Source organism: Callospermophilus lateralis, chromosome 11, assembly GCF_048772815.1.
Source record: "Callospermophilus lateralis isolate mCalLat2 chromosome 11, mCalLat2.hap1, whole genome shotgun sequence".
NCBI classification, from domain to species: Eukaryota; Metazoa; Chordata; class Mammalia; order Rodentia; family Sciuridae; genus Callospermophilus; species Callospermophilus lateralis.
In genome coordinates, this window is record NC_135315.1 from 36,675,155 (window position 1) to 36,687,421 (window position 12,267).

General features: G+C 43.7%; 2 protein-coding genes across 3 annotated transcripts; one reads left to right on the plus strand and one right to left on the minus strand.

Moving 5' to 3' along the window:
* Positions 1-1,082: 1,082 nt before the first annotated feature.
* On the minus strand, positions 1,083-2,446 carry LOC143409849 (C-C motif chemokine 4). 2 transcript variants are annotated; one of them, XM_076870407.1, is made up of 3 exons: positions 2,371-2,446; positions 1,750-1,862; positions 1,083-1,157 (listed from the first exon to the last, which is right to left on the minus strand). In XM_076870407.1, exons 1-3 carry the CDS (start codon positions 2,444-2,446, stop codon positions 1,083-1,085), a joined length of 264 nt encoding a protein of 87 aa, XP_076726522.1. The 2 variants fall into 2 exon arrangements, with proteins under 2 accessions (XP_076726522.1, XP_076726521.1); XM_076870406.1 differs by having other exon boundaries at positions 1,083-1,170; positions 1,748-1,862.
* A 6,757-nt stretch (positions 2,447-9,203) lies between these two features.
* Positions 9,204-10,566, plus strand: LOC143409781 (C-C motif chemokine 3-like 1). The gene is made up of 3 exons (XM_076870287.1): positions 9,204-9,347; positions 10,046-10,160; positions 10,476-10,566. The coding sequence occupies exons 1-3, from the start codon at positions 9,272-9,274 to the stop codon at positions 10,564-10,566; spliced, it is 282 nt and encodes a 93-aa protein (XP_076726402.1). The 5' UTR covers positions 9,204-9,271.
* The last annotated feature ends 1,701 nt before the right edge of the window (positions 10,567-12,267 follow it).

The window sequence follows — 12,267 nt, forward strand, 5'->3', positions numbered from 1 at the left end:
CAGACTGTGTCCCACAGATCAGGGTTTATTGTGTACATAATTCCACTTCATATCCAGATTCTCTTTGACCCATATGGTATTAAGTTCTAATTAGGCATTACTAAATACCCATGACTTTAAGTCACTCCCACAGCACTTCAGAACCGAACCAGACACATATTCTTTTGTCTTCATGATGCCACTTCACATTGGCTTTGGATTCCAGAGTGTAGTTCCTTGAACTGATCTGATAATCCTCATGACAAGGACAGACACTGAGGCTCAAAGAGGGAGGGAGAGAATCTTCCACAGGTCAGGTCCCATGATGGGCACTTTGTACATTGTCTTACAACAGCCCAGGGAAATATTATTCCCCATTTCCCAGGCAGGAAAATGGAGATCCAGTAAGGCAAAATGATTTTCCCAATGTTTTGCTGAGAATAAGATGATGAAGTTGCTTTTCTGATTCCGAACGACTTCCTGTTCCCCTACAGTGTGCTGCTGCCCCTGTCCACAATTTCCCCGTGGGTTGTTAAACTCCCAACCCTGAACATCACAGCTGTCCTTTGGGGTCATCCTTCCATGGTGCTCCCAGAGCTGACCTCAACAAGTCACTCTCCCCACTCTGTGCCTCTCTTTATTCACTTGTAAAACAGAGGACAACAGAGCCTTAGACTTAGTAATTGTTAAAGACTTCATAATGGCTCAGACTGAATTATTTTTTGAAACTACAGTTTGTCCCAGCTAATAGAACCAGGCAATCCTCTTCACCACAAATCAAATCAAAACTCACAAAGCAACTGCTTATATGTTTTTTTAAAAAAATTTTTATTATGAAAATTCATGGAATCAACTGTATCATCCATGTATCCACAATAGCAGAGAAGTGATGGTGGACCGTCCCCATGGGGGACACGTTTCCTTAAATAATAGAAATAACTCCACATACAATAACAAAGCATCCAATACAGATTAAATTAAGAGAAGGGACAGGGGTTCCTGAGAGGAGTCAGGAGCATGGAGAATAAGGTGCGTCTTGCTGAGAGGTGCTGGGGCTCAGGGGACCTTCCCTGAAGACATCCTGCCCCTGAGACTGGAGCAGCTCAGTTCAGTTCCAGGTCATCCATGTACTCCTGGACCCAGGACTCACTGGGGTTGGCACAGACTTGCCTGCCCTTCTTGGTTTGGAATCTGTAGAACAAAGAGTGGACACATTAGAGTCCTGTGGGACCATTAAGGACATCTGATAATATCCCCCTTTGTCTGTGGTAGGAATCTTTCTCTGCTTGACCATGGCTCACATTAGGCATCTCTAGTGGAATGGATCTCTCTAGAATGACGCTGGAACCATATTTCTATAACTTCCACCCACTGGATTTATCTGTGGCCCCAAGGATTTCCCAGATTAGGAACCAGTGGATTTTGCAATCAATGTGGTTATATCTTTGCTTTTCCTAGCAAAAATGACTTTTCCATGTTTTTCTGGTCTTCTTCAAGGAATCTGCTTCTATCTCACGGTATTGATTTTTCCTGACTTTCTGGCCTCTGGATAGGTTTTTCCCCAGGAAGCACTTTCTTGTCCTTTGTCTGCCACCTAGTCACTTCCAGGACTCAAAAAGTGACCTCATAACCTGCTTACTCACTGCCCTTGACAGAGCATCAGCCCTGAGAACCTCTTCCTCCTGCTTGATCACCTCCTGCCCCAAATGGCTCCTTTTTGCCTCCCTTCACCCTTGCCTCCCAGAGCTGCCCAGGGATTGATACTCACACCACGGCAGGCTGGGAGCAGAGGCTGCTGGTCTCAAAGTAATCGATCACAAAGTTGCGTGGAAGCTTCCGCAGGGTGTAAGAGAAGCAGCAGGCAGTGGGAGGGTCTGAGCCCACTGGAAGGAAAGGTTCATGTGAGATCAAAGCTTGAAACTACCCAGGAGCCATACATTTTTTGATCTTACCTCTGGATCTGCATTGAACTTCCCTGGGGAGCTATCATAACCCCAATTATGGTCCAATATATTCATGCCCACCCACACAGAGTGGGACTCTTATTCTAAACAGAGAATCCTGAGCAAAGGTAACATAGAATTCTAGCGGATTGGGACTGGATTGAGTCTCAGAACGTGTCTTACTCCCTTTGTCTTACAGATGGGGAAACCAAGGCATAGAGAGGGACAGGCTTAAACCAGTAGTCAGAGACAGAGCCTGTTCAGGTGTCTGACTTCTGCTCCATCCTTTTCTGTGTTGGCTGTTAATTCCTAAGAAAACAGGAGCTTAAATATCCTTGGCTGTCTACTAGACTCTACCTTTAATAGCAGGCTACTTGGAAATTTTCCTAGTTCCCTTTCGACCCCTCCGCAGCTCCTACCTTGACCCTAGAAGTAACAGTGGACTTACTTGGTGCAGAGAGTGCTGGAGAGCAGAAGGCAGCCACAAGCACAAGGAGAGGGAGGGCAATCCCACAGAGCTTCATGGTGTTGGTGGAGGAGAGGTTTGCCTAGGGCTGAGACTGCAGAGCTCAGAAGCGTCAGAACCTGGCTGTGTCCTGTACTGATCTGAGTTGCAAACCCACTTTTATAGGGACTCTGAGGCCTGGAACAGAGGTGGAGGTACAGAAAAGCAAATGGAATTTCCAGGGTAGAGATGATGTCATGGCACCAGTAAGGAAACCGAACCTAGCCAAGAGTGAAGAGTTCCTCACAGCTTCTCTTCCCCAGGGCTATGTCATCACGGAATAAAAGAGTTGAAGGGGAGAAGAAGTGGGCTGTGCCCTAGAGGGAAATGGTACACCAGAGATAGAGACCGAGACTGGAGAGAGCTGAAACCAGAGAGGAAGGATGACACATTGACACTTGATAGAAAGGGTTCAAGGACAAAAAAAACAAAAAACAAAAAAACCCAACGCTGCTCTGGGTGGTTTGCCCCTGCAGAAGCTGTTCACATCAGTCTTTCCAGGTTGGCAGTGGTCTGCAGAACAGACATAGGGTGTGAGCACAGAGAGAAACCATTGTCTCCCCCACCCCACCATGGGTTCTTCCACACATATCTGATCAGAACTTCATTCAGCAAAGGGGTCAGTTAGCCAGTCGTAGAACAAGGAGGGAATGAAAGAGAAACCAAGATTTCAGGGTATTTTCTTGGACCAATAAGAGAAAGAAAGCAGTAAGAATTAAGTTTGAAAGACCCAGGTAAAGACTGTGCCAGTGTATGAATAGGATTGGCGACCTAACAATGTTTACCTGTGTGACAGACAGACTATGTAACCTAGGCATTCCCAGTCTATAGGGAATGCCTCGTGTCCCTGTCAACCCCGGCTGACTTCACAATGCTGGGGACCTCTACAGAAGAAGCTTACCAAGGGCAGGGATGCAGAGATGCACAGAACATGGCAAATGATGGGAATTTGGATGAGTGGACAGAGATCTCACTCACCCTTAGCTCAACTATTCTGACCTGCCTGCTCACCCCTAGCACACCATTGCCCTCTGCTCTGCTCTGAGAAAGTCAAAAGACAGAGCCCAGCCTGCTGGATGCTTTTGATTATGGGACAGGAGCAGCATCCGGGGGCACTTCAGGGTCATTTGATAAAGTACAAGGTCGTTTACTTTATCATTCTCTTCACCCTCTTCCCTCCAAAATTGCACTTAACTCTTTCCCTCTGTGCTTTGTGTGCTTGCCCTTTTATTTTTGGGATGGAGCTTGCCTCAAGTGTCAGAACATTTGGTTTTCAAAATGAAGTCTGCAAGACAAGTCTGTGACTGCCGCACTCCAACCACTGAACCCAACAGCCTCATTCTTTCTAAAGTGAAAGTGGACCTTCCTACCTGCCACAGTCTGCCCTTTGGCTGTTAAGGGCACAGGTAGTGACTTCTGGGGACATTACATTCTGGACATGTTACATTCCTGAGGGAAGCATCAAGCCTCACTGGGCTTTGGTGGGTCTGAGAATATTTTCAATCTTCCTTATGAAACATCTTTCTTTAATAAATGCTTTTATGCTTGTTTATAGCCTCTTTCCAAGCAGGTCACAGGGAATACTTGAGCAAAAGAAGAAAATAATTCTGTAAAGTGTTTACAGAATTATATTTCTGGCTATGTGACAGTCTGGGTCAGATGTTGGGGGTTCATGATGGTGGGTTCAAGAAAGTCTCCAAAAAAGGTAAGGCTTTAATTTTTTTAAAAAAAATATTTTTATTTTAGTTTATTTTTCTTTTATAGTAAATATACATGGCCTCTATATAAAAATTAGAAAATATAGGAAAGTATAAATAAAAATTTAAATTATGCTATCATTCTTTACCCTTTTACATTTTACTATTAGTATGTAATATTCCTTCTTGAATTAACATATTATTGTTACTTAATATTCTTCCATGTTATTAAAAACCCAAACATGAATCAAAGATAGCATTAATGAATGTGTGAAAATTCCATTGAATGGATGTGCCAACATTTACATTTAACTATTCTACTGTTTAGTTTGGTCCATTCAAATTGTTCAAGACTTTTCTCTAAGTTGAGCTGAGACTTGAATAAATGTGTACAATTTTCATATGTTGATTTAAAAATTTTCTTTAAAATTTTTGAAAATTAAAAAATATTTCAATGATAACGATAAAAGCAGCTAGCATTTATCACAGCACTTACTATGAGCTTGTTATTTTTTTAAATATATATATTTATTTTTTAGTTGTAGTTGGACACAATGCCTTTATTTATTTATTTTTATGTGGTGCTGAGAATTGAACCCAAGGCCTCGAACGTACTAGGTGAGTGCTCTACCACTGAGCCACGACCCCAGCCCCTGAGCTGGTAAAATTCTAAGCACCAACATTAATGTATTTAACCCTCACCGTGAACCTCTACGGTAAGTATTTTATCCCCTTTTACACGTGGGATGCTGAAACATAGAGAAGAAAGTAACCAAATAAAGAGCACATAGCTGACAGACAGATTTGGAAATAAAACCAAGCAAATGTGGCTCTAGAGACTAAATAAATCAGAAAGGGAAATGTGCTTTATTATAAATTTAAAAGCCAACCAGCCCAAGTTCTGTGATTATGATGTAGAATGTCTTTCGGTTTTGCATTTCATAAACAAATGTTTTATTTTTGAGCAATAGAATCCAGGGACTTCCCTTTTTTTCCTTTAGAAAATTTGGGGAATTAAATAGTAATTTTTTCATATTTATTCTAAATTTTAACCCCTGTGGCTGCCACAGGATGTGCCCATGCATAGCTAGCTGACTCTGCCTGTGGTTTGCACCAAGGGGAAACTGCTTTGTCAAGTTGACACCTCATTCATTAACAGTGGGGGAAGAGACACTTTTAAGGAAACACAGGTAGCTCAGAGGGACTGGAGTCTTGGTCATCAGGAAGTCTGAAGGAGGCAAGCTGTGAGCCAAAGAAGGCGGTGGGTGTCAGGAGTCAGGTCACAGAGAAGCTTCCAGTTCATGCTGGACACAAGGCAAAGTATTTGAAAAATGTTAACAGAAGGAGACAGAGACTGGTTTGCACTTTGGCAAAAATCACATTGGATGCTGTGGGATAGAGTAAACAAAGAGGAGAAAGTGGAAAGAAAAACCAGTTGCTAGGACAGGAACATGGTCATAGTGAGAAACGGAGGGCCTAACCTCAGACTGCAGCAGTGTGGGGATGGTGACAGGTGGATGCACCTAATTTCAAATACAGACTAGAGCTGGAGATTGAGCAGATGTAGGAGATGTAGGGAGTACGGGTGGGGAGGTCAAGGGCAACTCCCAGTTTTCTGGCTTGGAAACTCAATAGGAAAGGATGCTTTCTACTGGGTAGAAAACACAGGAGACAAGGGAAAGAACAAAATCCAATACCAAGATATGCGCCCTGAGGTACTGCTCATACACACAGTGGAGAAAATGACAAGGACTCAAGACAGGAAATAAAGGACTGACTCCACAAAGAAGGGCTTCATGATAGGATGTTGACTGTTGGCCACTTTCTGTCACCACCACCTAAGCAATCTTGGGTCTTCCCCCAAAGAGCCAGACCTGACACCGTGGCCTTTCTCAGCCTTCCCTTCCCATTAAGTGTTTCAACTCTGTAATGACAGGACTGGACATATATCGTTAGTTGATAGTCAAATCTGTGATTTATTCTTTTACCAAATATTTATCAAGCTGAACTGTGTTCTGGGCATTATGGTTATGCTTGGAGATACATTGGTAATAATTCAGTCAGTGAAATATCAAACTGGTCATTTCCATCTGTGTAACTGCGGGCAAATCATTTTAATCCTGGGAACATCAATTTGTCACCAAGGAATTTTCTAAGACTCTTCCAATTCAGCCATAACTCAGAGCTTCCTTTCTTTACTCATTCAACATGTGTATTAAGCACATACTCTGCGCACAAGAGTGTTATGTTCCAATCCAAGTCCAAATACATGGCAAAGGGCTACTTCCTGGCTTGGGGACTGACATGGAAAATCTTACCAATATATAAACACTTGGAATCATATATTCAACCATCACTTTTATCGAAAACAAGACTGTGAGGAATGGAAACTAGATAGAGATTCTTCCTGTAACCATTATGTGCTAGGATTTGTTTAGCTAGGAACAATCAATAAGACATGGTCTGAATTCGGTTGAAAATCATCTAAATTTTTGAAATAGAGCTTACATAGATGACTAATCATACACTGGTGAGTGCTGTAATCCTGGAAGTAGATAATGCCCATTATCAGAAACATGGTTGATTCAGCAGTTTCCACTTCCTCTTCTCACCCTCCCCAGCTCATAGATGCCAAACTCTCAGAAACTTAATCATGAGTATGAATGTGATTCCGCCCTGGACCGATGGCCGGCAGGGAGGATGGGCTGAGTCGAGCGCATCCTCTGTGATATTGTTCCTAGTGAAAAAAGGGACAGTGACTCCCTTTTTGGAATTCATAGCAATTTGGGGAAATACTGGGATTGCCACCTCCATTGTGAAACCTCCATTGCCCTTGATCTTCGCTTCACCTCCCTCGCTACCAGCATTAGCATCACAGGAAAGCAGGGTAGAAACAGAGCCCAGAGCCCATGTGTTTTTAAAAATGTGACTCTAAAGACACTGAGGAAAGACAGAATTCCTGAGCTGTGGTCTTTCTCTTCTGTTTTCTGGCTCTGACAGAGCAAGTCTGATTCCTGTGGGGAAGAATTCAGGACCCTTTGGACTGGTTGGGCTCCAGTTGAGCTTCGTTATACATTCCCTGCACATCTCGCCGCCCCATCAAACTCTGCCCTTAGAGCTCAGGAGCCCTCAATGTCACACCTGTGACTTTGTATCATTGGAACCTCCACCTCCCATCCCATCTGTGCATGTTCAAGTCCTGAAGAGTTTTCAAGATCCAACCAAAACTCCACCCCTTTCATGAAAACTTCACCTGTCTTCCCCTGGAGGTTCATTTCTCCCTCCTCATAACTTTTATTTCCCTTCTAAGAGTCCTGGCACTTTCTTTTTTCTTCTTCTCCCCGCCACCCTTTGGTACCAGGGATTGAACCCAGGGGTGCTTTGCCACTGAGCCACATCCCTTGCCCTTTTTTATATTTTAATTTTGAGGCAGGGTCTCATTAAGTTGCTTAGTGCTAAGTTGCTGAGGCTGGCCTTGAATTTGTGATCCTCCTGCTTCAGCCTCCCCAGCCGCTGAGATTACAGGTGTGTACCACTATACCCAGTCTAGCACTTTTTGCTAGTGCTGTGAGTACCTCTCATGTTATCTACCTGCTCCTACCAGACTGGGAGCATCTAAGGATAAAGGCTATTAAAAAGAACTCAACCCATTTCTCATAAAAGATGATGTGTGCTTTTGAATTATAAAAGAATAAAGAATAGAAAAGAAAGAACATAGGTTTGGCTGAGAGGGAAGACTCTTTTTTACATCACTCTTTTTTTGCATTGAGAGGAATATAAAAAGAAAACTGCTTCAAGTTTGGTGATGTTTATCACAGTTTGGTGAGTACCACACAGGATGCTGCAAACTGTTCAGAGAAATGAGAAACCAAGACTGTGTTTTAGCAAAGGTCCTTGGACAGAAATGTTCAATTTAACATAAATTTTGATAAATATACTGACATTTTCAACCAGAGATTTAAACATTTTTAAAGCAAAATTTGGGGCTAACAAGCAGGTAAACCAGTCTTGCTGAAGAAAATGAGAAAAATCTGAACAAAGAAAAACAAAAGCCAAGAAAATTAAACGCCATAGGCCCATCACACAAACATGAGCATTATTAATTCTTTAGGACTTTTAATTCCAAGATTTTTAAAAAATTTTCCTATACTTGGGGTAGGCACAAAATTACAGATACATTTCCATATATTCATGCAATTCTTCTTGAACAATTGTACAATTTTTTTATCTTGCTCTTTTACACTGATGTTATATTTATGCCCCTCCTCTCAGTTTTAGGGCTTAATAATAAATAATTCAGTAAACATGCCATAACTTACTTAATCATTTCCTCATAGAGGAAAATTACAAATGATGCCGTTTTTTTGTTTGTTTGTTTGAATTTTGACAATACTTCCATATCTGGCTTGTTTCTGTAGAACTCTTTCCTAGAAACACTTTTTCTTGGTTAGTGGGCATAAATATTTTTAGGCTTCTGACATATTGACACCCACACCTAAAGGAACTTCATAATTCACAACTAGAGTTTGTGACAGAGTCTCCTAGTCATTCTATGACGGTTCGATAAATGGACAAATGAAGCGTGACATCACACTTTCCATTCCTGTAGCTGGGGATTCCTTAATTCAGTACCAGGATTTGGAGGGTGGGGTGTTGCTGCCATCCACATGACAACCCCATGTAGTTACAGAGACTAAGAAAGAGTTTCAGTTCTGTAGAAAGGAACGGCACTGGAGAGGTCATCCATAAATAAGTTCTTATGAGAAGGGACCAGCTAACAGCAGTTCTGGGCAGACACACACCCATCTCCTCCCTTTCACAGGGAAACCATCTCCCCAAAAACAACCAGAGCAGGTCATGGGTCTATAGCTGAGACCTACAGCTCAGAGATGCTATTCTTAGATATCCTGAGTTCCTGTGGTCACCAAGGACCCCAAGTTGTGTAACATCATGACAACATTGCTATGCTTAAAAATTTCCCCATGCACCCCCAGATTCCACTTCCCCACCTGCCACGGCTGCCTATAAAGAGAAGGCTTATAAAGAGATGGCTTCAGATGCCAGAAGGACACAGGCAGCAGGGAGGACCCAGGCCCTTCTTGGATCTGCTCATACTTGAGACCACACTCCATCATCCACTGAACGTCATGCAGGTCTCCACGGCTGCTCTCGCTGTCCTCCTCTGCACCATGGCTCCCTGCGACCAGATCTTCTCTGCACCATGTGAGTCCACCCTATTGTGGTGGGTGTCCCCACACTCTGGCCCTGGGGAGACCACATCAATCTTTTCTTGTGGTCTCCAGAACCCAGGAGAAAAGAGAAAACTTCTTAAAGGGCTGCAAAGCACCTTGAGCTTTCTCTTAAGGACTTTTCACCTTTACAAGGGAGCTTAGCTCTCCTAGTCCCCAGCCCTGAGAGTCAGCGTTGGGGCAGGGGTTCCTTCTTTCTATAGATGAGGGGGGTGGAAAATGGAGCCCTAAACCACTGAGTTTGCAAGAGGCAGAATGCAGACCTGGTTACTTCCTTCCCAGTGATGTGGTTGCTTTACCAGCTCACTCCAGGCCTCCCCAGGAGCTCTGCCCACTGGATCTTAAGGTAGATGTCCAGACCTCTCTTTTTGCTGGGGTATGACATCTTGAACCAAACAAAATTCCCTGAAGGAAGAGAGAATAGTCTGCTTGGTTTTCTGAATCACACAGACAAAGAAGAGTCAGAAAGCAAGGAGAACAGAGACAGTAGGAAGACAGAGACATGAGGTTTCTAGGCAGAAATGCCCAAATGCCTTCCCGAGGCCTGGTCTCTAGTCCCCACCCTGCGCAGGACCCTACGTCACTGACCTTCCTCAGCCTCTGAGGATGTGACAGCTGGTGGCCTTTCCTTCTGGATGATGACCTGGACTCATTCTGTCCCTTTCTCCACAGTGGGTGCAGACACCCCGACGGCCTGCTGCTTCTCCTACGTGGCCCGGCAGATTCAACGCAAATTCATAGCGGACTATTTTGAGACCAGCAGCCAGTGCTCCCAGCCAGGTGTCATGTAAGTGCCACTTCCCCTGCCCACCCTTGAGGACAGCCCCACACGGGCAGAGACAGGCCAGGAGAGCAACCCTGGACAGGCCACGTATATAGGATTCAGCTGTTAAATGTGACCTGACTTGGTCGGGAAGGTGGGACCCCCAACTCAGAGAGGAGGGACAAGAAGAAGGAGGTGGCAGGGTACCCTGAGACACTCTTGAGTTGGTGAGAGAGCCTCTCTGAGCTGCCCAGGGCAGGGAGTGGGATGGAGAGACCACCATGGGCCCAGATCCCCTGTAGGATTCCTCAGTGTTTGATCCTCTGCTTCTCCCCACAGCTTCCTAACCAAGAGAGGCCGGCAGGTGTGTGCTGACCCCAGTGAGAACTGGGTCCAGGAATACATCACTGACCTGGAGCTGAATGCCTGAGTGGCCTGGAGGCAGCAAGGAACCCAGTGACCTCCGTGGGCCCTGTGGGGAGCAGGGGCCTGAGTCTTGGAAGCATCCCTGTGACTCCATAGCTACCTCTCCTGTGGCTGGTTGTTGCTGAACAGCCTCACTCTGAACTTAGATTTTATTTATTTATATTATTTAATTTTTATAATTTAATTTATTTTCATTTCATTTTGTAACTGTTCCAAAATATCCCAGGACAAATTCTTTGCCACTCATCCCCTCCCACTTTGCTCACACTGGTGACAGTCAAGTGGCTGTCATCAGCTTATTCTAGGCAGACATGGTATCAAAGCCACCAAACTGACAGATATGGAGTGGGTCCTTTTGCACTGACCGACACATAGCAGCTCCTTGGGCTCTCTGCTGTGTCCAGCCTGGTGAAATAATAAAGATGCATTTTTTATAACAAAACTTGCATGGAGTTTGTTTTTGTTTTTCCAGAAAATCAGAATCACTGGTTAAGAGGAATAAAGGCAAATAATAGGAAGGTGTGACATGGAGGGACTTGGGGGAGAAGAACAGGGCTACTATAGTTACTCCACTCTACACCGGAGGTGCAGTTCTAGAATATTTCAAGCTACAAACATTTTACAATTCTTAATGTACCTGCTCTAGGGAAATTCCCTTCTTGAATGGATACCATAAGCAAAATTAACCAAAATGGTTTTTAGCACCAAAGTGAAAGTACAAATAACCAGTATGGGAGCAGACTTCATGGACCAGCTATGCCTTTTATTTAGTAGAAGAGTCAGGCATCAGAGGACTCACTCCCTGGATGGAAAATGGCCCTGATCACAGGGGAGGTACAGGTTTATATAGGTTACACACTGGGAGATGAGTTAACCATTGAAGACTTTATCAGAACATATCAGTTTGGACATTCAGAAAACAGGTTCGAGAATTTAAAATTTGTATCTACTAGGCAAGGATGGAGGGTTCAGAGTTCAGCATTCAGCACTTACCTCTTTCCCTCCAGGATCTATTGTACTGTCACTGGGAAAAGATCCATTTGGGAAGGATCAATGTTTTGGATTCTTCCCAGAGACTTTCATTCTAGGCTTGGGGGAGATCTCCTTCCCAGGGATTGTCTTGTCACTGAGAAAGGATGTATTGGGAAAGGATCAATGTCATCAATGTGATGGCTTCCTCCTCCCTCCCTCCTGTCAGGACACCCTGTTTTGAGGGTTGTCATTTCCATATCCTTCAGATACCATTAGGCAGAGTATTCTGTAGTGATTGCTTATGATAAATAAAGCTTTGTTAATAATAAATTGCTAATGTTTTTCAGGCTTACTCAAATCTATGTGCTTTTTATATATATCATTCACTGAATCCTACTAATGCAATAATATAGCTTACCTAGTACTATTAACATCCCATTTGACAGAAAAGTAAATCTCGGCTTGAAAAGGGTAAGCAACTTGTCCAAGATCACACTGCATGTAGATGGCACAGCTGAGTTCCCAAACTAGACCTTCATTTAACTACATACTATGTGCTATTAAACCTGGCCAAGTGATTTCCCCAGGTGTGATATTCCTATACTCAAATCCCAAGAAACAGTTCAGAAGCCACTCCTGCCAGAATGCTCTGGAGGAACCTGAGAACTGATGTTTTTATCAAGTTTACCAGGAGTGCTGCATGCAGGTTAGTGGCTAAGAACACTGACTTAGG

Excerpts from the sequence above, each read along its gene's own strand:
- LOC143409849 (XM_076870406.1), bottom strand. The coding sequence starts at position 2,446 with ATGAAGCTCTGTGGGATTGCCCTCCCTCTCCTTGTGCTTGTGGCTGCC. Across the intron at positions 1,863-2,370 it reads TCCAGCACTCTCTGCACCAA|TGGGCTCAGACCCTCCCACT; the intron begins GTAAGTCCACTG and ends CTTTCCTTCCAG. Across the intron at positions 1,171-1,747 it reads TGCTCCCAGCCTGCCGTGGT|ATTCCAAACCAAGAAGGGCA; the intron begins GTGAGTATCAAT and ends TTTGTTCTACAG.
- LOC143409781 (XM_076870287.1), top strand. The coding sequence starts at position 9,272 with ATGCAGGTCTCCACGGCTGCTCTCGCTGTCCTCCTCTGCACCATGGCT. Across the intron at positions 9,348-10,045 it reads CCAGATCTTCTCTGCACCAT|TGGGTGCAGACACCCCGACG; the intron begins GTGAGTCCACCC and ends CTTTCTCCACAG. Across the intron at positions 10,161-10,475 it reads TGCTCCCAGCCAGGTGTCAT|CTTCCTAACCAAGAGAGGCC; the intron begins GTAAGTGCCACT and ends TTCTCCCCACAG.